A 24,655-nucleotide genomic window follows, 5' to 3' on the forward strand; every position below is an offset into this window, starting at 1 on the left:
TGCTCATCCCTACTGCCTCTGATTTGGCTGACTCACTAAACACAAATGCTCAGCCCTAAGAACAGCCCTTAGCTGTGGTATATTGGCTATATACCATACCCCCTCGTGCCTTATTGCTTAAATATATATGGTCTGTCTGTATCTCAAAATGTTGACTTAGTATCGCAACATTTTTAAATTGTATCTCGGAAATTCTAGATATTATCGATTTCAGTAAATATAAACTAGTCCCATCGTTTATCTTTTTGCCATCATGCGTAGAAGCATTGGTGACTGAAAATTGCATTACTCAAGTACCTAGTTAGTAGCTAATTTTTCATTGTTCAATGAGTGTGAGCTGGCTAGCTTTCTCTGGGAGCAGTTCCGACTTCAACTACAACTCCCAGAATTCAACAGCAATGCAGTAGGTGTATCCGGTGTCTTAAACTCATTTTACTTCCCCCCCAGACATAACGACACGGGCAGCCCGAGAAAGAAAACGTAGCTAACTTTTAAAAGCGGCAATCGACAAGAGCTGTTCGGACAGTTTGAAATTTTACAACAAAATCGGGGCATGTTGTTCGACGTGACTGAATATTGAAGAATCCGCGAAAAGTAAAGACTGAAACGCGTTGGCCGCTCAAGAAAGTTTGTGCGAGGGCCTGTAAACAACATGTCGTCTGCCTCACAGACATCCTCTAGGCGGCAATGGTGCTATCTCTGCGATCTGCCCAAGATGCCCTGGGCCATGCTCTGGGAATTCAGCGAAGCTGTTTGCCGGGGATGCGTTAACTACGACGGGGCAGACAGAATCGAGCTTCTAATTGAGACGGCCAGGCAGTTGAAGAGCAGCCACGGTGTTTTGGACGGAAGGTCCCCAGGCCCTCAGCAAGGAAAACCCAGCTCAGGTGGGCCAATGGAAGGAGGGAGGCAGCACGCAGAGCGTTTAGACAGGGTTAGGGGAGAGTATGGAGTTTCCCCCCGTCTCCCCAATGGTCTGCACAGAGCTGAGGATGTGAGTATGTCAGAAGGGAGCAGGCAGAGCCCCAACACCAGACGGGCTATGGCTGGGGCCATACCTGCTCTACATGGGACCATACCTCATGCTTTGATAGCCCAGGGGTTAGTGGGGCCCCCTCACGGCTTGTTGGCTCCCGTTTTAGGCACCAGGGCTGGGGGGCAACAGATTGCTGGCTCCTCTGGCCCTATAATGGGTGATGTTAGTAGGCGTCAGGTAGTGTCAGCCATGTCGCTGGGAGCTGGCGCCTCTGCTCTGGTGGGTCTGGAAGCAGGCTGGAGGAATGGGGAGGTCATGGCTGAGCTAGCGGAGAGTGCCAGGAGCCGGGCAGAGGGCTGGCCCAACCGGCCCAAAGTGGTACGAGAAGTCCTGGTGACCCTCTGTGGCTGTGCCCCCTTCAGCGTGCGCTTCAGGAAAGACCACAACTTGGTGGGGCGCATCCTCGCTTTCGAAGCCGGGGCCGGGCCAGAATTTGAGCTGAAGGTGTTTGTGGAGTACCCCAGCGGCTCTGGAATAGTGTTCTCTGGCATCACGGAGCTGGTCAGGCAGATGTTCCGTGACTCTAACAAAGACGCAGGCAAAGCAGTGAACTCTGGGCTGCGCTACGTGGAATACGAGAGGCGGCAGAGCGCTGGGGACTGGCGTGCACTCACTGAGCTCCTGAGCGATGGCGTGCGTTCATTTAAGGAGCCACCGATGCCCGATGTTCTTCCACAGTTGTATGCAGATGGCGGCATGCCAATGGTGCCTGCCGTTCGCTCTGCACCTCCAAAGGGTGCTGCACGGCGACGCAAAGCATCCCCTGGCTCAGAAAACGGAGAGAGTGAAGGAAGGCCCATGGGGGATCACCCAGCCAGGGATCCCTGGCCTCGAGGTGCCTATCCAGGCATGGAGCCCCTGGGCTCAGGCATGCCCAACCCCCAGGACGGCCCGCCCCGCTCCCACAGCCAGCCCTCACCCATCTCAGCGCTCATGGGAGTGGCCGACAGCCTGAGCTCCAACCAGATGTCCCGAGATGGCCCCGGCATGTCCTCGGCCCACTCCTCCGCATCTGGTCGCCCAACCAGTGGCAGTCCCTCTTCAGCCTCTGCTGCAGTCTCCCAGGCAGTTATGGGCCAAGGGGGGCCAAGCACCACCAGCGTTGGGGAGTCTGGAAGCGGCACCCCAAGCGCCCTGCTCTGCTGCACCCTTTGCCGAGAGCGCCTGGAGGACACTCATTTTGTCCAGTGTCCATCTGTCCCGCACCACAAGTTCTGCTTCCCATGCACGCGCGGCTCCATTCGCAGCCAGGGCCCCGGAGGAGAGGTGTACTGCCCCAGCGGCGAGCGCTGCCCTCTGGCTGGATCCACCGTGCCCTGGGCCTTCATGCAGGGAGAGATCTCCACCATCCTTGCCGGAGACGGAGACGTGACGGTAAAGAAGGAGAACGACCCCTGACCATGTCTTATTGAGGTGAGAGGCTGATGACATCACTCTTTATATTTTTCCATAGATCTATTTGAGTAGTGATTCTGTTGCTAATAAAGATTGTAATTGTCCTCTTTCTCCACAGTGGGTCAAACAACACTTTAAAAGCACTTCCCTGATCTATCTCACCCGGAAGGTTCGTCACATGTGCCTCACAACTGAATCACCACGCAAGCCAGGAGGCAACAGAACAACCTTCTAAACAAGTTAGGAGGGCACCAGAACCATCGCTCCAAGAGGGGGGCCACAAGTCTTTTCTGGGCTGGGCTCATCTGCAGGGGTTAGTAGTAACAGTATAAACAAGAGAAAATCTGGCACACATTATTCTTCATGTCCAACACAGCAGCAGAGGCTATTCAAGAGGCCTTGTTTTAAAAGCCCAGGATTAAAAGCACAGGTCTGCTCTTCAATATGACAATCTCTCAGCATTTCAGATGTTTCTATATATTATATTAAAAAAAATATTTAGTTGCATACTGTCATACAAGTGAATGATACTGATATTGAAAGTACATGGGTAGCCAGAATCATGCAATTATTTGGACAGGAAAAATATAATTGTGAAAAAATAAATGGCAAAACCAGTAGGTCCTTAAAAAAGCCATGGTTTCAACATTTTATTAACACATACAATGTCTCTATGTATGCTCCTTTATTACATGTCAAAAATGTGAATTTACTTTCAACGACTATGTAATTTCTACTTTTGATACAATACACATTTATATGTATGAGTTTATAGTGGTAAGACCAAAGACTGCTTTGTGCGCTGTAATTTTATTGTATTGTATCTATGTATGCTGTACACGCTGATAACCTCTGGCATCAGTCACTCTGTTTCATCTACCACAAAAGTAAGCTGGTTGTTTGTCTGTCTTGACTTTTCCTGAAATCCTCCCAAATATATGTACGGTTAGATAATTAGCAACACATGCTTCAATGGTTAGCCCACGTACTCAAATGTGATCGAATGGGGTCAACTCTATAATAAATTACAGAATATTCATTGCACTTGTTTTTTTTCTTGCTCCCTTTTTGGTGGTGCAATTGCAGTTCTACCAACTTGTAATGATACGCTTTGTTTACATTTATTGCTGAAAATGGTTCTGTATTTACAGCGCATTCGGAAAGTATTCAGACCATTTGACTTTTTCCAAATGTTAAGTTACAGTCTTATTCTAAAATGGATGAACTAGTTTGTTTCCCTCAATACCTCATAATGACAAAGCAAAAACTGTTTTTTAGAAGTTTTAGCAAAAAATTTAAAATCGCATTTAAATACGTATTCAGTCCCCCAACTCAGTACTTTGTTGAAGCACCTTTGTCAGTGATTACAGCCTTGAGTCTTCTTGGGACACAAGCTTAGCACACCTGTATTTGGGGAGGTTCTGCCATTCTTTGCAGATCCTCTCAAGCTCAGGTTGGACGGGGAGCATCTCTGCTTTCAGGTCTCCAGAGATGTTCGATCTGGTTCAAGTCTGGACTCTGGCTGGGCCACTCAAGTACATTGAGACTTTGAGACCACTCCTGTGTTTTCTTGGCTGTGTGCTTAGGGTTGTTGTCCTGTTGGAAAGTAAACTGTCAACCTAGTCTGAGGTTCTGAGCTCTCTGGAGCAGGTTTTCATCAAGGATCTTTCCCTCCAACCTGACTAGTCTCCCAATCCCTAAAATAAAACGTCCCCGCAGCATGATGCTGTCACCACTATGCTTCACCGTAGGGATGGTGCCAGGTTTCCTCCAGATGTGATGCTTGGCATTTAGGCCAAAGAGTTTAATCTTTGTTTCATCAGACCAGAGAATCTTGATTCTCATGGTCAGTCTTTTGGCAAACCCCAACCAGGCTGTCATGTGCCTTTTACTGAGGAGTGGCATCTATCTGGCAACGCTACCATAAAGGCCTGAATGGTGGAGTGCTGCAGCGATGGTTGTACTTCTGGAAGGTTCTCCCATGTCCACAGAAGAAGCTCTGTCAGTGACCATCAGGTTCTTCCTCCCTGCCCAAGGCCCTTCACCCCCAATTGCTCAGTTTGGCCAGCTCTAGGAAGAGTCACGGTGACTCCAAACTGCTTCCATTTAAGAATGGAGGCCACTGTGTTCTTAAGGACCTTCCATGCTGCAGAATTTGTTTGATACCCTTCCCCAGATCTGTGCCTCAACACCATCCTGTCTCAAGAGCTCTATAGACAATTCCTTAGACCTAATGGCTTGGTTTTTACTCTGACAATTGTGGGACCTTATATAGACAGGTGTGTGCCTTTCCAAATCATGTCCATTCAATTGGATTTTACCACAGGTGGACTCCAATCAAGTTGTAGAAACATCGAGGATGCACCTGAACTCAATTTGAAGTCTCATAACAAAGGGTCTGAATACTTTTGTAAATAAGGTATGTTTTTTTTTAAAGAAATTTGCTAAAAAAAAAAGTTTAGCTTTGTCATTATGGGGTGTGTGTAGATTAATGAGGGGGTAAAAAGTATTTAATCCATTTTAGTATAAGGCTGTAACGTAACAAAATGTAGAAAAAGTCAAGGGGTCTGAATCTTTCCCAAATGCACATTCCAGGAACAATGCAGCAATTCTGAATTTATTTAATCTACAAAAAAAATAAAAGTACACAGCTATGATCTAATAGATTGGCACCCTTGCACTTTACAATGGAGTGAAATGGAGCAGAATGTTCTGTTTTCAAAACGTACTGAATAGCTTTGTACCCTGTAAGCACATGTAACTAACTTACCACAGGTGAAAAATCACACCGTAAACAAGAATCTTCTTCCTTCAACCAAATTAATTGGAATTCTGAATTATTTTGTCCACGCCATTTTGACTTTGTAGTGAACCAGCTTAATTTCAGATTTTTTTTTTTTATCCTGCGCAGTTCTTAAATGCATGGGTGAACAAAAAGTTTAAATGTCAACTTATTGAAGAAATCAAAGTGAATTGTGCAAGGGTGCCAATATATTACAACAACTGTACTTAGCAATGTGTTGAAGACAAACATATTTCAAACATGACTCTTTCCACCTATATGACTCAACAGTTTAGAACTTTCAAATGATACCACAGTACACCATGTCTACCTGTAAACAAATCACTTGCATTTGAGGGAAATAGGGTAAAAAGTGCCAAGATACTTTCAATAAAATGTAAAAAGATCTCACATTTATATGCCTTGTATGCATAGACTGGTATCAAGCATCACAACAACCCATGTATATTAGAATAAACCTCACCTATAGATTATGTGCTATATCTTGCAATAATATTTTCGCAAACAAAAATCCTGAAAAACATTGATTTAGTTCATTAGGACCATGTTTATATTCCATTGACAAATATCCAGTGATAATGGTCAACTAGTGGTCAGCCATCAATGCTTTACATTGGAGTCACCCAGTGAACACTCGTAAGACGCTTCTCCATCCAATGGCCTAGCCCCTCAAAAAGGGCTTCCGGTGTCCCGGAGGGCCTCTTGGGCCCCCTTTAGGGTCTCCCTCTTCACACACTTCCAGTAATTTGTGATGCCACGCTGGGGCTGCACCTGGGGAAATACAGACATCACATAATAAACGTTAAAGGTAAAATATGCAAATATCGCTCTGCTACAATTCTAATAGTTTGCCAACAAAACAAGCAGTCATTGTTTAGATAATTAATTGTACCATCTAAAATAACTGAAGTATCTTTTCCATAACCAAAAATATTGTATTTTCCGCTGTTTGAAGCTAGTATACAAAACCGAAAGTAAAAGACAAAAAAAATCAATTTAATGGGTAGCATAGAAATAGTACACATAAAACAGATCTACCGCTTCTTAGACTTGCTTTCAATGAGAATGACATGTCTGAATTTGGTCGGGTCGCCCAAAAAGTTACATATTTCAGCTTTAATAAACTTCCCAGAGTGGCTGCATGACCTGATCACCAGGGCCCTATCCTATCAGATACGATTAAAAGCATAAAAATAGAACGGGAGTCCCCATTCAAGACTGATTTGTCCGTTCTATTAATTATATTTCTATGCATTTAATCCTATCCAATAGGCAAAATCTAGATAACTTTTGACAAACTGAGCCCAGGACTAAACAACTTTACTGCACGTGTTATTTTTTACACAATGTCTGCTGCTCCCTCCCTCCCCTTTTCTAATTCTCACTTACCTCCGGGATGAACATAATAAAATTTGGACGACATGATCAACATCCAAATAGTGATTTAATATTCCTTTCTCAGGTGGGGAGTTACAAGCAGCTATTAACTCCCCACCCCCCCCTGTAATTTAGGGTAGGCCTCCGATATGACAGCATATCTAGGATGATCACATCATTGCACAAAGCTTTTTAGTCTGTACTAGGCCCAAATAGATTACATCAATTGATGGGGGAGTTAACAGACAGCATAAAACCCCACCCATGCGTTCTAAAATAATACATGCAGGAAATATTCAAAAGCACAGGTGAAATAAATATAAAATATATTATTTTAGTTCAGAAAGGTGAGGCAGATTGTAAACCATGTTGCTGATAAGACTGGGGTTTTCATAAAGGTGAGTAGCCTAAAGTGAGGAACGTGAAGGGATGGGGAGGGAGCAGCAGCTGCATCAGGTTTTTCGGAATGTTTTTTTGTGCGTAAAGTAACATCGCAAATCGATCAGGTCATACAGCCTCAGCCTAAACTTGATTTGTACAGCACAATTCATACAGAGACCGCAACTCACATCACAATGATTATTAACGTCAATTGGAGACTTGCATGAAAGTTAGAGTTAAGCGTGGATCTCAAGAACAAATAACGCCATAAAGGACTGCTTCAACTGATAGATAAATGCCCCCTGTACCTTCAAGCCGCGCAGTACTCTGTCTTCCATCACTCCGATAAACTCCTTGTGGCTCAGACAGTTATCGCCGTCCAGGTCAAAGATCTTGAACACAGTGTCCAGCACGTTCTCAGAGAGGTCGTGCCCTGTGGCAATCTTCACAGCTCGCCTAAATTGGACTGCAGAGAATGCAAGGGAAATACTATCAGGATAATGTACTTGGCTAACAGGGCAATCAGCAGTTGCTACGTCTATTATTGGACAAAAAAAATAATTATGATACATATCCATGGAAAAATAGAACTTAGAAATGTCTCATGAACTGAGTTCAACTGTCGTACCCCAACAGAACCCAAAATAAGCTTGTTTTACGCCAATGTTTGTAATCAAAGTAAATGTAAATAAACACTATATAGCCTCAATACATGGTTAAAATGTTGATATCATGGATGGTCAGTCCTTCTGGATATACATTTGAGAGTGGTTACATTTCTCCAGCACCTTCCCTCAGCTTTTCACCAAAACAGGGGCAGGGAGTGCGCTTTGTTACTGTTTCAACTGCTGAATGCTGCTTTAAAGTGATTTGACTGTGTAGAATCAGAATATTTCAAACAAAATGTCCTTCCTACAAAAAACTATGTAGAGATAAGAAAATTACCCATTCCGATAGGTCGGTTGGCTTCACTTATCATTTTCACAGAGAAGGCAAAGTCCTCCAGGTTGTTGGTGAAGAGGCAGAACGCTTTGAACTCGTCAAATGTGATGCTCTACAAGAGAAGAGGGACAAATGTCCAAGTCGTACATTGATCAGTAACCCCTTGAGAGTCCCCCAAAATGTGTTATATTTCACTTCTTAGACCTGAAGGTACATTGACATTACTGCATATTATCCCTATCCGAATGTTTTGAAATTTCATCCTTCAATAAAAAGTGACCCCCATATCTGAATTTGTTGAATTGGGGAAAACATTTGGGTAGTAATTGGCAACCTCGCTTTCACCTATTACAACCCTTACTGATCTGTGATGATCTCAAGGAAACGAGGAAAGGAAGGTGGATTACTTTCCTTTTTACCTGGCCCGCAGGGATCCTCTTCCTCATGTTCTCCCAGTAGGCCTCGTTGGCTTCCTCGTTGGTGTAGTGCAGCAGCCACTCTGCAAAGTCCTCCCGCCGCATGGTGTCCATACCTTTGGAGAACTGCAGGAACTCCATCTCCTGCACCTCTGCCTGCAGGTCCTCCATGAACCTAGAAATCCAGAGTAAAGACACTGAACATGACTAGGTCGGTTCTGGGCCTGTATTCAAAAAGTGTCTAAGAGTAGGAGTGCTGATCTAGGATCAAGTTCCCTCTGTCCATGTAACCATATGAATTATGATCTAACAGGCAACAATGATCCTACATCAACACTCCTACTCTGAAGTCTATCCATAGTGTCTATATGAAGTATCGAAAACATGATTTTTACTAGGATTAGGTATACCTACAAGGAAAAGGTTGGGAGTAGCTATACCGTTTAACACCAATGATACTACATTGTAACCCACAGATATTTTACCTGCAAAATCCCTTGTACTGAAGCTTGTTTTCACCATTCCTGCCAAAGAAGAAGGCCTGCAGTGTAGTGTTCACATCATCCCCCTCTGCGACTGGTTTCTGTTTAGATGACATCAAGTTTCAACACTTCCTGCCTTTGTTATTACTGCAAGCCCCATCACTCTTGAAATACGAGTAAACAATCATTTTTTCTAGCCCGTATACATTATCATATAATGACAGTTGGCCAGCCTTAGTGCTTTCAATAGGCATTTCCCCAAAGGCCATTCAATGTCATCTATAGAAAGTATTCTAAAAAAGTGTTTCCAAAAGTCACATGAGAATTCCGCCTTAAAAATAAAAGTTCAGTGTTGACTTACCACGTCTGTGATACCTTCCTTAGGCACTGTCTCTTTTCTTTTCCCAATGATTTTCTTGAGCTTCATCATAAAACAAAGCAGCAACAATGATTCTTTGCATTATAATAATGCAGATAAAACAGAAGATTAAGCTAAAAACATGTACTACTTGTGAGAGCATTTCTTAGCTAGCTTACATGTTCTCAGAATGCGGGAAACTACTAATTCAGTTAAATTCACTAATAACACATACATACCTCTTACTCATCTGAATAATCCAAGAAATGTCAGCAATAACAGAACATTTCATTAGTCAAAAGGTTATCAACTACCCACAATGCCTCACTCTAATATTAAAACTGGAAACAGTATGAAACAGCAAACAGTGAGGGCTTGAGATTGACTACAAAGCAGTTGGACCACACAGAATCAGTAATCTACCAATCACCTTGCAGCCCAATTACTAATTATTATGTGATCAAGATTAGTGATCCTTTGCCTTGCTTTGCTCACACGGATCCCCTCAAACACTGAATTATTATCCATGCTGCTCCGCTCTACTTTGTCAGGTGTGGAACTCATCTTCTAAACCAAACGATAATCTAATTGGAGGTGCATAACACCTTTTAGACAGTGCAGTGGGTTTTAGGAACACAACAGTGGTCTGACTCTAACCCTTGTGGTTTCCAGTGTTGCCAATTTTCACAACAGCCTCAGTTCTAAATTAGGGAATCAACTTTTCACTGGTTTTGTACAAAATTGTATAGTCACAGGCATTTTTGTAGCCATGTATGCATACTGTATTGTGCTAAAGCCAACTAACAGATACAGTATGTTTACAAGCTAGTTTCTGTGCCTTGTAAAATGTGATACCTCAGACTGAGAATGAAGAGGCCAATGTTTTGACAGAAGGAACCAATTGAGGTGGGAGAAACTAGTTCAGAGGAACAAACATGTGGCACAGACTTAAGGTACTGGCCATAGAGTACCTCTGCGTTAGCATCAAGTGTTCATAGTACTCATTCATTGTAGGAGCGTGTGTCAAAACCTCCAATTACGTCATGTCCATTAAAGGGGCGGCAATATTTTGCAGTGTGGATAGTTTATACAGTGGGGCAAAAAAGTATTTAGTCAGCCACCAATTGTGCAAGTTCTCCCCTTTAAAAAGATGAGAGAGGCCTGTAATTTTCATCATAGGTACACTTCAACTATGACAGACAGAATGAGAAGAAAAAAAATCCAGAAAATCACATTGTAGGATTTTTAATGAATTTATTTGCAAATTATGGTGGAAAATAAATATTTGGTCACCTACAAACAAGCAAGATTTCTGGCTGTCACAGACCTGTAACTTCTTCTTTAAGAGGCTCCTCTGTTCTCCACTCGTTAACTGTATTAATGGCACCTGTTTGAACTTGTTATCAGTATAAAAGACACCTGTCCACAACCTAAAACAGCCACACTCCAAACTCCACTATGGCCAAGACCAAAGAGCTGTCAAAGGACACCAGAAACAAAATTGTAGACCTGCACCAGGCTGGGAAGACTGAATCTGCAATAGGTAAGCAGCTTGGTTTGAAGAAATCAACTGTGGGAGCAATTATTAGGAAATGGAAGACATACAAGACCACTGATAATCTCCCTCGATCTGGGGCTCCACGCAAGATCTCACCCCGTGGGGTCAAAATGATCATAAGAACGGTGAGCAAAAATCCCAGAACCACACAGGGGGACCTAGTGAATGACCTGCAGAGAGCTGGGACCAAAGTAACAAAGCCTACCATCAGTAACACACTACGCTGCCAGGGACTCAAATCCTGCAGTGCTAGACGTGTCCCCCTGCTTAGGCCAGTACATGTCCAGGCCCGTCTGAAGTTTGCTAGAGAGCATTTGGATGATCCAGAAGAAGATTGGGAGAATTTCATCTGACCATATGACACCAAAATATAACTTTTTGGTAAAAACTCACCGTTTGGAAGACAAAGAATGCTGAGTTGCATCCCAAGAACACCATACATACTGTGAAGCATGGGGGTGGAAACATGCTTTGGGGCTGTTTTTCTGCAAAGGGACCAGGACGACAGAGCCGTGTAAAGGAAAGAATGAATGGGGCCATGTATCATGAGATTTTGAGTGAAAACCTCCTTCCATCAGCAAGGGCTTGAAGATGAAACGTGGCTGGGTCTTTCAGCATGACAATGATCCCAAACACACCGCCCGGGCAATGAAGGAGTGGCTTCGTAAGAAGCATTTCAAGGTCCTGGAGTGGCCTAGCCAGTCTCCAGATCTCAACCCCATAGAAAATATTTGGAGGGAGTTGAAAGTCCGTGTTGCCCAGCAACAGCCCCAAAACATCACTGCTCTAAAGGAGATCTGCATGGAGGAATGGGCCAAAATACCAGCAACAGTGTGTGAAAACCTTGTGAAGACTTACAGAAAACGTTTGACCTCTGTCATTGCCAACAAAGGGTATATAACAAAGTATTGAGATAAACTTTTGTTATTGACCAAATACTTATTTTCCACCATAATTTGCAAATAAATTCATTAAAAATCCTACAATGTGATTTTCTGGATTTTTTTTCTTATTTTGTCTGTCATAGTTGAAGTGTACCTATGATGAAAATTACAGGCCTCTCTCATATTTTTAAGTGGGAGAACTTGCACAAATGGTGGCTGACTAAATACTTTTTTGCCCCACTGTATTGATATACAATACATGACACTGAATACAGAATACAATTCAATCAATTCCTTGAGAAGCATAAAATAAAACATTTAAAAGGGGCAATCTGCGATTGCTACATCCATTTTTAAAATGTAAAATTAATGATAAGCTTATATATAATATAAGTTTGAGTTACTCCATTGTTTATAAACAATGCAATTGTAAAATAACACTATAGCTTAAAAACATAGTTAAAACTATTATTTTGATCTCATGGATGGTTAATTCTTGCATCCATAGTCCTGTCTATGAAAGTGAGAGTGGTTACATTTCTCTAGTCCCACCCCAAAGCAGTTTACCTAAAACTGTGGAGTGGTACCCGTTTGCTGTTGTTTCAACTGCAGATTGGCCCTTTAAGGAACATTTTATAATATAGATTATAAAACATACCTTGAGAAACTCCTTTCTGTCCACATGCTCATTGCCATCAATATCAAGCATTTTGAAAGCTATATGAAATCCTGTGTGTGGCTCTGAAATAACAATGCATTTTCTGTTAGAAATTAACGTCACTAGGTGCTGCTTGGACAGAACAAAGCAGCGACAAGATGAGCGGTTAGTTTTCGATTGCTGTCCACGCCACAAGGTTAACAGCAGGGTCTCCTGAAATAATGATTCAAGCACAACATTGTTGGTGACTGGGCAACATTGAATGAGGAAGCTAAGTCGCCAAAACACTACCACATGGGCAGTGTGTTCAGTAAGTACGAAAACAGCAATAAAAAACTGTCAATGGAAAATTTGTGTTCTATTGGACCGTTTGAAGACATCCTTTTTTGTTTTGTGCCAACTGAACACCACCCAGGTTCAGTCAATGTGTTACAGTAAAAGGCTACACAATGTACGATCCTAAACAGGATAGATACCATAATCTAACGTACAATGTCAATAAATGAAGTTAATGTGCAGACAACTGCAGGTCCTGAGAATATCATGGGCAACGGACACTCGGCAATCCATAAGGAGCCAGCTCCTGTACAAAAATATTGCGACAATTATGGTTGTGCTGGTCCGCCAAGGCATGGTTGTGCCGTGCGTGCAGAAAAATATATGAGCGCTCACTAATGTGGCACTGCCTGGTCACGTCTTTAAGCTACAGCTGCACTAAACCAGGGTCCTGTTCATTAGGCAAAACTCAACAGAAGAAAGTGTTCCAAAACAGAGTGAAACAAGGTGGTACTATATGTACTTGTGTAACAGTTTTGCTTCAGTCCCTCTCCTTGCCCCAACCTGGGCTCGAATCAGGGACCCTCTGAACACGTCGACAACTGTCACCCATATGTTGTCTCCACTATATGTACTGAAATGCACCTGATAGATGCACACACACTACATGTTAATGCATGTAAATTATGAAGGAATGGAGTAAAAACAAAATAGAACTATTGTAAAATACTGTGTCCATAATATGTATAAGCTGGAAGTAAAGGGCTAAGCGTTGTTGTTCACTAGCTCACTCCAATCAGGAGAGGTAGGGTTAGAAAGTAAGAAAGAAAAAAGATAAGTACCAGTCAAAAGTTTGGACACACCTACTCAGTCAAGGGTTTTCTATATTTTGAAGGAGTTCCCACATATGCTGAGCACTGCTTTTCCTTCACTCTGTGGTCCAACTCATCCCAAACCATCTCAAATTGGTTTGAGGTCGGGTGATTGTGGAAGCCAGGTCATCTGATGCAGCACAAATAGCCCTAACACAGCCTGGAGGTGTGTTGGGTCATTGCCCGATTGAAAAACAAATGATCATCCCACTAAGCACAAACCAGATGGGATGGAGTATCGCTGCAGAATGCTGTGGTAGCCATGCTGGTTAAGTGTGCCTTGAATTCTAAATAAATCACAGTGTCACCAGCAAAGCCTCGACACACCTCCACGCTTCATGGGGGGAAGCACAAATGCGGAAATCATCCATTCACCTACTCTTCGTCTCACAAAGACATGGAGGTTGGAAACAAAAATCTCAAATTTGGAATTTGGACAAAAGGACAGACTTCCACTGGTCAAATGTCCATTGCTCGTGTTTCTTTACCCAAGCAAGTCTCTTCTTCTTATTGGTGTCCTTTAGTAGTTTCTTTGCAGCAAATTAACCATGAAGGCCTGATTCATGCAGTCTCCTCTGAACAGTATCCTCTGAACAGTTGATGTTGAGATGTGTATGTTACTTAAACGCTGTGAAGCATTTACTTGGGCTGCAATTCGAGGTGCAGTTAATTAGTTATCTTATCCTCTGCAGCAGAGGTACCTCTGGGTCTTCCTTTCCTGTGGTGGTCATGAGACCAGTTTCATCATAGCGCTTGGTAGTTTTTGCGACTGCACTTGAAGAAACTTTCAAAGTTCTTGAAATTTTCCAGATTGACTGACCTTCATGTCTTAAAGTAACGGACTGTCGTTTATCTTTGCTTATTTGTGTTTCTTGCCATAATATGGACTTGGTCTTTTACCAAATAGGGATGTCTTCTGTATTCCACCCCTACCTTGTCACAACACAACTGATTGGCTCAAACGCATTATGAAAGAATTTCCACAAATTAACTTTTAACATGGCACACCTGTTAATTATAATGCATTCCAGGTGAATACCTCATGAAGCTGGTTGAGAGAATGCCAAGAGTGTGCAAAGCTGTCATCAAAGCAAAGGGTGGCTACTTTGAAGAATCTCAAAAAATATATATTTTATAACACTTTTTTGGTTACTATATGATTCCAGGTGTTTCATAGTTTTGATGTCTTCACTATTATTCTAAAATGATCTCTCTCTCGCTCTCCCTCTCAAGAAAAGCAAAAAGAATTTGTCCATTAAAATAACATCAAATTGATCAGAAATACAGTGCAGACATTGTCAACTAGTCTAAAGGCCAGTTTTATTGCTTCTTTAAATCAGAACAGTTTTCAGCTGTGCTAACATAATTGCAAAAGGCTTTTCTAATGATCAATTAGCCTTTTAAAATGATAGACTTGGATTAGCTAACACAACGTGCCATTGGAACACAGGAGTGATGGTTTCTGATAAATGGGCCTCTGTACGCCTATGTAGATATTCCATAAAAAATAATACATCTGCCGTTTCCAGCTACAATAGTAATTTACAACATTAACAATGTCTACACTGTATTTCTGATCAATTTGATGTTATTTTAAATTGACAAAAAAAAATGGCTTTTCAAACAAACAAAAACAAGGACATGGACTCATAATCCACACAACCCAGATGAAGTAAAATGTGTTGTGTAAGAATTAGAGGATGCCGGTTGCAAATGCATGTCATTGAAAGGGAGGGCTGTTTCCACTGTATGTCATTCTGGGTCTATAACTTACTGGTCAGAATAGTCAACAGGAACAGGTACTCTGTGTAGGATATCAGACCTGCAAGACAAAACATGCCTTCTCCATCACACAAACATTTCAGTGAGTGTTCATTTATCCTGTTTAGATTGACACTCCCACATAGTGATCAAATACATATGTCCTGCCTGAAGTATAACTATCCCGCATCTTTTTACATTGATGAAGCACATAGCACCAGTGAGGCTGTTTGACCATGGCATGAAAACGTACCATCGTCTCCGAAGTGTCTGAACAGACTGTTACCTGCCTGGACCCGTGAGGCAGCATCCAGCATCTTATCCACCTCCTGCAAGTAACATATATTATACAAGGAGAAACAACCAATAGTATTCTCTTGCTGTAAAGCTCATGTTGATGGCATTGCACGATAGGACTAAAATCCAAAACCCGTTCTGACAATGAGTTAACCCGATCACAACACTCACCTTTTTGGTTAGAGCCTTCTTTGGTAATTTACCTAATGGCAAATGAAAGGAAAATTATGTAAAGTGCAGTTCTTGCCTGTAACAAAATTGAATACACTTACAGAGGGTGCTTATGTAGCCATATACCAATCAATTCAATACATTACATCATGAAGTATTCCCTTTTCTACCAGCTAGGCCATTTTACAACATGGACACTATCATTTGATACAACTGTACTTACGGTCGACATTCTCCAACATGATTGAGAAGAGGAAATCCCTTGGTGTCATGTAGAGTTCCTTATTGTACGTCATGGAAGCAAACTGGTTGAAGCACATCCGTCTGGCAGACAGCTGGAACACTGGAAGCAACTATAATATGGAAAGAAGCATTAGCACTAAAAGAAAGACAAGGTCTAAAATACAAGGGCAGTGCAAAGCTGAAAATTGGATAAGGTAATGACTATAGAAGAATTGTCAGTACTCCTGACCAACTATTGTGGCACATAGCATGAATGTCTGTTATTTGTCTAACAGCAACTAGTTAATACATTTCACTTGCTTCAGCTATCAATTTATCAAGGCTACTGATTGCACAATTTCCCCATAGATAGAAAATATAGGTCTAACAACTGGATTGAATAGTTTATTGTGCACTGCTCGGTGTGGTGATGTAAGGGATGCCGATTTAGTAAGAACTGTCTACCTACTATGTATATACAGTGGGGTCCCAAATTATTGACACCCTTGATAAAGATGAGCAAAAATTACTGTATAAAATAAATCATTCAAGTACTGAGCTATATTGTATGCTCCCAAAAAATTGGGAAATTATATTATTTTATACTAATAAAACTGCTCAGAGAAAAAGTAATACTTTTATTCCCTAAAAAAGGTAGGGGTCAGCGTCAACGAGCAGCGACGTCATCTGGTCATCCAAAAACAAGGAAGACATTGGATGAATATAAAGAAGTGATGAAAAAAATAATAAATAATAATAATAATAATCCACCTCAGCAACAATGATTTGAATAATTCAATGCATGTTTTGTGCACAAAGTTGATGACTAAAGTGTCTTATTAGGAATTTTCAAATCTGATTTCTGTAGTGACCGTCTATGGAAATTGTGTTTCTGGGCCGGGCGTCAGTTAAACTGCAGTACCGAAGCAAAACTGTAGGAGCAGTCAAACCAGTGCTTCTAGACCAGAACGAACCCTGGCCCCTTGGCGTGTGCAGAGTTGGTGATAGCTAACTTACAGAAGTCAAGAGAGGACATATGAATAAAATAAATCCCTCGTTATGTCGAGATCACAACTTATTTATCTCATGATCACTACATAAGTTGTTTAATTGTGATCACGAGAACATTTTGTCGAGATGAGATAAATCCAAAGTACCACGTATTATCCATTCATTTGTCCAGATGCACGAGAACCACCTCATCAAGGAACCCTGTGGCTGCTTTGATTGCAATGCGCTCACTCACAAGATTCGGCAAGTTAGTGGCATTGTTGCTCGCATGCGATTGGCTGTGGTCTTTTGGGTGGCACACAGCCTAGGAGAAAAAGAGCTGGCTTACAGGCATCGTAAAGTGCTTAAATGCCCCACAAGCTCTTAGCTCAAGGTAAGAGGCAATTTGGCTTCCTAACATTCTAACTTATAAACTGATACTGAGCTCCAAAACACAAATGGAAGCATGATGTTAGCATGGAAGGTACCACCCCTTAGTTTTTTTTTATTGATTGCTACACTATGCGCTGATCCATCATGGGCTCTGCCGCCTCAGCCATACTTTTAATCTATCGTCAATATGTCCACTCCTATATATAGAGCTTATCGTGATCTCAACAAAACAACTTTTGTTATGTCATGATCATGAAATAAATCAATTGTGATCAACATGAGATAAATGTTGTATTTATATGTCCTCTCTGGACTTTCATACTAAATAGCTAGTCTCCCTCAGCATAAGGGTTGGCTAAGTCGGAGTTATTTAACAGTGTATTTAGTGAATGGGCAAGCCAACATGCTGACTAGATCATGCATTCGCGCATGTTGATTTTGTCCATCCGCACCAGACACGATCAGGACACGTAGGTTGAAATATCAAAACTAACTCTGAAGCAACTATATTACAATTATGTTAATCATTTGGGGACAAGTCGAAAAGCATTAAACATTAATGGGAATTTAACTAGCTAGCTTGCTGCTAGCTAATTTGTCCTGCGATATAAACATTGGGTTGTTATTTTTAATTAATCCACAGATAAAAGGGTAAACCGAGTTTGTTTCTAGTTATATTTCCTCCTTCAGGCTTCTTCTTCTTTGGAATTTATATGGCGGTTGGCAACCAACTTTAAGGTGCATTACCACCACCAACTGGGCTGGAGTGTGGACCTTAGTTCATCTTTCAATCACCCACATGGGAATATGTTCCTAAAAACCAATGAGGAGATGGGAGAGGCAGGACTTGCAGCTCGTCAAGCGTCACAAATAGAACCAAGTTATATCTTAGCGCCTGGCTACGCAGACGCTCGTTGACACGCGCAAGCTGTTTGGATGCAATGATCGAATAACATGTATGTTTACATTCATTTTGTAACGCGAGCGGTGTGGTCACCATGTAAGGATGTTGATCACAGGAAGTTGGTGGCACCTTAATTGGGGAGGATGGGCTCGTGGTAATGGCTAGAGCGGAATGGTATCAAATTCATTATTTCTATGTGTTTGATGCCATTCTATTCACTCCATCTCAGCCATTATTATGACCCGTCCTTCCTTCAGCAGCCTCAACTGATGTTGATATAAGTCACGATAACAGGAAAAGTGTTTATTTCCAGTGAGTGCATTTGATTGGTTTTGTTTCTGTAGCTAGCTTGGCTGGCTGGCTGGCTAGCTAGCTAGCTAGCTGAGACCAAAGAGATAAGAAACTTTTTCTGACTGAAGCACACATCTTCTGACAGTGACACAGTGCCCTCCTGTGGACTGAAGCTGAACTGTACTACAACCTTTAACCTTGTTAAAAATGAGCAATTTAGTGGTAGAACTGACTAAATGAAATGAATCAGGTGTCTTATAACCCATTCTCTACTTGGCTCATGTCTGTTAGCCTATAAAGGGATAACAGACAATAGGCTATGTAACTTTCAGCTAAGCCCCCAATGTCTTAAGAGGTGTCACAATTTCATTTTTTTACCCCAAAAGTAGTGGGAAGGAATGGTGGGGTGTGTTGGGGATAGTGGTATATATAAGCAATAAGTCCTGAGGGGGGTGGTATAGGACCAATCTACTACAGCTAAGGGCCGTGGTATATTGGCAATATATCATAGTAGCCTTATTGCTATTATAAACTGGTTACCAACTTAACTAGAGCAGTAAAAATACTTGTGGTATACGGTCTGATATACCATGGCTGTCAGCCAATCAGCATTCCGGGCTCGAATGCTGATTGGGGCTAGTTCGCTAGCTAGCTTGTCGTTCAGTAGCATTTTGGACAGATTGCTCACGTTTGAGGTGAAGGGAGTACAGGGCTTAGCATATCTCTCTCGGCTAAAACGAGGGTGTCTTGGAAAAGTTGAATATTTTCAAAAGGAGTCGGGTAATTGGTTAAGGGAGGAGGATTGGAGGGAAAGAGAGAGGAGGTTGAAAAGACTGAGGGAGGCAGAGTATGGGTTTGAATCTGTTGAAGCTAACAATAACAAGGGAGAGGGTATGTAGAGGACGATTGGTGTCAAGTTCAAACAGAATAAGCCAGATGCCATTTTTGAGTTCTGGAGGTGAAATGGAAGGGGTAGAAGGTGTTGTGAGGAGCTCGGAGCCAGAGCCTTTCATTGCATTGACGGACATGGTTGTGATAAAGATACGATTTTTGAATAGGGTGGTACCAGGCCTTTTGGCTGATCCATGGATGGTTTCAGGTTGGGTGGAAAAGATGGTGGGTGCTGTTGAGTAGGTGAAGGTAACCCGAAGCAGACTTGTGATGTTTGTGTTTTTTCCGATCAGAGGGAGCAGGCACTCCATGCGGCAACTTGAGGAAAGACCAGTATCTTGCTTTGCACTTAGGTACAGGGCACCATTGAAGGGAGTGATTTCTGGGGTAGCATTAAGTGTGGAGGTGGAGCAATTTAAGTTCCCTGGTGTTTGCGACACCTGCCATATGGTGTAAAGTAGAGCCGGTGGGGAGCATGGTGAAACAGAGGTGACAGTCTGTTCTTTTGAGCTTTGATTCAGAGTCTTCACCTGAAAAAGTAATGTTAGGATATACAGTTGAAGTTGGAAGTTTACATATACTTAGGTTGGAGCCACAGTAAAATGAGTCTTCTTTCCGACATAACCTGAAATGCCACTCAGCAAGGAAGATGCCACTGCTCCAAAACCGCCATAAAAAAGCCAGACTACAGTTTGCAACTGCACATGGGGACAAAGATGGTACTTCTTGGAGAAATGTCCTCTGCTCTGATGAAACAAAAATAGAACTGTTTGGCCATAATGACCATTGTTATGTTAGGAGGAAAACTGGGGAGGCTTGCAAGGCGAAGAACGGGATGGTGAAGCACAGGGGTGGCAGCATCATGTTGTGGGGATGCTTTGCTGCAGGAGGGACTGGTGCATTTCACAAAATAGATGACATCATGAGGATGGATAATTATGTGGATATATTGAAGCAACATCTCAAGACAAGTTAAAGATTGATCGCAAATGGGTCTTCTAACTGGACAATGACCCCAAGCATTCTTCCAAAGTTGTGGCAAAATGGCTTAAGGACAACAAAGTCAAGGTATTGGAGTGGCCATCACAAAGCCCTGACCTCAATCCTATAGAAAATGTGGGGGCAGAACTGAAAAAGCTTGTGGGAGCTTGGAGGCCGATAAATCTGACTCAGTTACACCAGCTCTGTCAGGAAGAATGGGACAAAATCCACCCATCCTATTGTGGGAAGCTTGTGGAAGGCTCCCTGAAACATTTGACCCAAGTTAAACAACTTAAAGGCAATGCTACCAAATACTAATTGAGTGTATGTAAACTTCTGACCCACTGGGAATGTGATGAAAGAAATAAAAGCTGAAATAAATAACTCTATTATTCTGACATTTCACATTCTTAAAATAAAGTGGTGATCCTAACGGACATAAAACAGGGAATTTTTACTAGTATTAAATGTCAGGAATTGTGAAAAACTGAGTTGAAATGTATTTGGCTAAGGTGTATGTAAACTTCCGACTTCAACTGTAGGAGTGATGCTGTTAAAAGATTTTGTGACGAATACACTAGTGTTATAGGCGTCATGAGCATGTCGCAGCAGTGTGTAGGAGGACATGGGACAGAGGAATGTGTAGTTCCGGTGAAAAAAAGATGTGTGTGTCAACTGTAGGGGTGCCCACATTGCTGGGGATTGGAGGTGCCCAGTGCGAGAGACAGGTTGAGGTGGCCAGGGTCAGAGTAGTGCAGAAGATGTTGTATGGTGAGGCAGTGATGAAAGGAGGAGGTTAGATCAATGGTGAGGGATTCTGAGAGGATCCCTGTGAATAGTAAATCTGTGCAAGAACAGAGGGAGACCAATGAGTGAAATTTAAGTAAGGTTGTCCTCTAAGCGTTCATAGCAATGTTTATCAACTGTACAGCAGAGATGGAACATAAGCCACAGAAAATAGATGCATTGGCAGTTGCAGAGAAGTACTTGGAGGGAGTAGAGTTGACTTCAGGAGAGTTACAGGGTGTGTTGAGTAGTAGTGTCCTGTCCTCTCAGGTCTTTGGCCTGGAGTAGGATCAGATAGGGTTAAAGTAGTGGAATAAGGTGGTGGGTTTTAATGAGTATAGGGTTAGTTGGTAGGGTAATTAAAAATACATATTTTTATTTTTCCCCATTTCCCCTTTTGTATCACAATGTGTAATGGATTTACAGTGGGGCAAAAAAGTATTTAGTCAGCCACCAATTGTGCAAGTTCTCCCACTTAAAAAGGTGAGGCCTGTAATTTTCATTATAGGTACACTTCAACTATGACAGACAAAATGAGAAAAAAATATCCAGAAAATCATATTGTAGGATTTTTAATGAATTTATTTGCAAATTATGGTGGAAAATAAGTATTTGGTCAATAACAAAAGTTTCTCAATACTTTGTTATATACCCTTTGTTGGCAATGACAGAGGTCAAACATTTTCTGTAAGTCTTCACAAGGTTTTCACACACTGTTGCTGGTATTTTGGCCCATTCCTCCATGCAGATCTCCTCTAGAGCAGTGATGTTTTGGGGCTGTTGCTGGGCAACACAGACTTTCAACTCCCTCCAAAGATGTTCTATGGGGTTGAGATCTGGAGACTGGCTAGGCCACTCCAGGACCTTGAAATGCTTCTTACGAAGCCACTCCTTCGTTGCCCGGGCGGTGTGTTTGGGATCATTGTCATGCTGGAAGACCCAGCCATGTTTCATCTTCAATGCCCTTGCTGATGGAAGGAGGTTTTCACTCAAAATCTCACGATACATGGCCCCATTCATTCTTTCCTTTACACGGATCAGTCGTCCTGGTCCCTTTGCAGAAAAACAGCCCCAAAGCATGATGTTTCCACCCCCATGCTTCACAGTAGGTATGGTGTTCTTTTGATGCAACTCAGCATTCTTTGTCCTCCAAACACGACGAGTTGAGTTTTTTACCAAAAAGTTATATTTTGGTTTCATCTGACCATATGACATTCTACCAATCTTCTTCTGGATCATCCAAATGCTCTCTAGCAAACTTCAGACGGGCCGGGACATGTACTGGCTTAAGCAGGGGGACACGTCTGGCACGGCAGGATTTGAGTCCCTGGCGGCGTAGTGTGTTACTGATGGTAGGCTTTGTTACTTTGGTCCCAGCTCTCTGCAGGTCATTCACTAGGTTGTGATCATTTTGACCCCACGGGGTGAGATCGGGGTGAGATCTTGCGATCAAGGGAGATTATCAGTGGTCTTGTATGTCTTCCATTTCCGAATAATTGCTCCCATAGTTGATTTCTTCCAACCAAGCTGCTTACTTATTGCAGATTCAGTCTTCCCAGCCTGGTGCAGGTCTACAATTTTGTTCCTGGTGTCCTTTGACAGCTCTTTGGTCTTGGCCATAGTGGAGTTTGGAGTGTGGCTGTTTGAGGTTGTGGACAGGTGTCTTTTATACTGATAACAAGTTCAAACAGGTGCCATTAATACAGGTAACGAAAGGAGGACAGAAGAGCCTCTTAAAGAAGAAGTTACAGGTCTGTGAGAGCCAGAAATCTTGCTTGTTTGTAGGTGACCAAATACTTATTTTCCACAATAATTTGCAAATAAATTCATTAAAAATCCTACAATGTGATTTTCAGGATTTTTTTTCTCATTTTGTCTGTCATAGTTGAAGTGTACCTATGATGAAAATTACAGGCCTCATCTTTTTAAGTGGGAGAACTTGCACAATTGGTGGCTGACTAAATACTTTTTTGTCCCACTGTATACTATATTTCAGTTGGTGGTGGTAATGCAACATATTGGATGCCAACCGCCGGTAAACTCCACCGAATAAGTAGTTGTAGTCTCTAGCTACCTACCATATTTGTACGCAGCCTTAAATAGGCTACTTGCAGGGTTGGGTAGGTTACCCTAAATGTAATCCATTACAGTTACCTGCCCAAAATTGTAATCTATTTTGGGTTCTCATGGAGTGTGACAGTTGAACTAAGCTCATGAGGCATTTATAAATTATATTCAACAATCCATGGAGATAGAAAAAAAATAAAAATAAATTTTATATATATATATATGTATGTATGTATCCAAATATGGATGTAGCAACTACACATTGTCCTTTTAAGTCTATCAAAAGTGTGCCAGTTTGAGCATTAGGCCTATGGATTTGTTGTATTTATTTATCAGAATTAATTAGATTGAGCAATAAAATACCACTTGTATTCCATAGGCTAGTTTCCGCACTGTCTACTGGCTTCAATTGATCGGCAGTTTAAGCTTCTTGAATTCAACCATTATTGGGTTCAACAGCCATCAACAACAACCTCAATCCGTAAGGCGCAAATAGCTAATGACAGCGCAACAGTATATCAATAAGTTATATCCGTATCGCCGTAGGCTACACCACTGCTGCCACCCGTCCATTTATTCGAGTTGGAACATCTTTGGATGCCGACATTAGTCGAACCATTGGAAGACATGGCTTTAACTGTAGCCTGCAAAAGCCTATTCCTGCTATTTTCCCGCGATCCATCAAACACATTTGGTGTGTCATCATTGTGGCCAGACTCGCTCAGGTGGAACAAATTTAAACATGCGCCTTTTTTCAATGCTTATTTGAATGTCATTTAGTAAACAGAGAAGTGTCAAATATTGTTTTTCGCAAACATGCTTTCAGATTTCAAAAATAATCCTCTAAATAATCTAGTTTTTCAAACACTATAGGTAATCTGATTACAATATATATATTTTTAAAGGTAACGGATTACAGTTTTTAAAATGTAATCCCTTACATGTAACAGATTATATGTAATCCGTTACTCCTCAACCCTGACTAACGTTACTTGTTTACTTTAGCCCTATATAGGACTCCGCGAATCGTCCTATGTAGGGCTGTTTACTTGTGCACTGTAATATTCAGTTGTGATCATGGTAGACGAGTGTAGCGAACAAACACTGATTCACCAGGCACTGACAGGTAACTAACTAGCAAGAAAATGTCAAACATCGTGGCTGACTAGCTAACTTTAGCTAGCTAACATAGATATCAATCCAGCTAACGTTAGTTACTGCTGCGCCAAATATACGTTACCTTTTCTTCCTCGGCATGAACCGTGAAGGGAAAAAACCTCTTGCTCGGTTCATAGTGATAATATATCAGTCCGCTTCCAACGAGAGACCCCAAAATGCCAGGTCCCAAGGCACAATGCAGCGCTCTGTACGACCAAGGTCTAGTCAAAAAGTTTCTCAAAACTCCAGCAACCCTTCCCCAGCTAGCCATTTTCCATAAACTGCCACACCCACTGGTCAGGTTC

General features: G+C 42.0%; 2 protein-coding genes across 2 annotated transcripts; one reads left to right on the forward strand and one right to left on the reverse strand.

Annotated features, from left to right (window-relative positions):
* Positions 1–362: 362 nt before the first annotated feature.
* On the forward strand, positions 363–3,472 carry LOC110533499 (interferon regulatory factor 2-binding protein 1). Its single transcript, XM_021617765.2, has 2 exons — positions 363–2,449; positions 2,550–3,472. Exon 1 carries the CDS (start codon positions 653–655, stop codon positions 2,432–2,434), a length of 1,782 nt encoding a protein of 593 aa, XP_021473440.1. The 5' UTR covers positions 363–652; the 3' UTR covers positions 2,435–2,449; positions 2,550–3,472.
* Positions 3,473–5,003: 1,531 nt separating this feature from the next.
* micu2 (mitochondrial calcium uptake 2) lies at positions 5,004–24,655 on the reverse strand. The gene is made up of 12 exons (XM_021617766.2): positions 24,433–24,655; positions 15,891–16,020; positions 15,668–15,699; positions 15,453–15,528; positions 15,213–15,260; positions 12,291–12,373; positions 9,194–9,253; positions 8,836–8,933; positions 8,354–8,525; positions 7,938–8,046; positions 7,301–7,458; positions 5,004–6,005 (listed from the first exon to the last, which is right to left on the reverse strand). Exons 1-12 carry the CDS (start codon positions 24,619–24,621, stop codon positions 5,904–5,906), a joined length of 1,257 nt encoding a protein of 418 aa, XP_021473441.1. The 5' UTR covers positions 24,622–24,655; the 3' UTR covers positions 5,004–5,903.

The sequence above is a fragment of the Oncorhynchus mykiss genome, chromosome 10, assembly GCF_013265735.2.
Source record: "Oncorhynchus mykiss isolate Arlee chromosome 10, USDA_OmykA_1.1, whole genome shotgun sequence".
Lineage (NCBI taxonomy): Eukaryota > Metazoa > Chordata > Actinopteri > Salmoniformes > Salmonidae > Oncorhynchus > Oncorhynchus mykiss.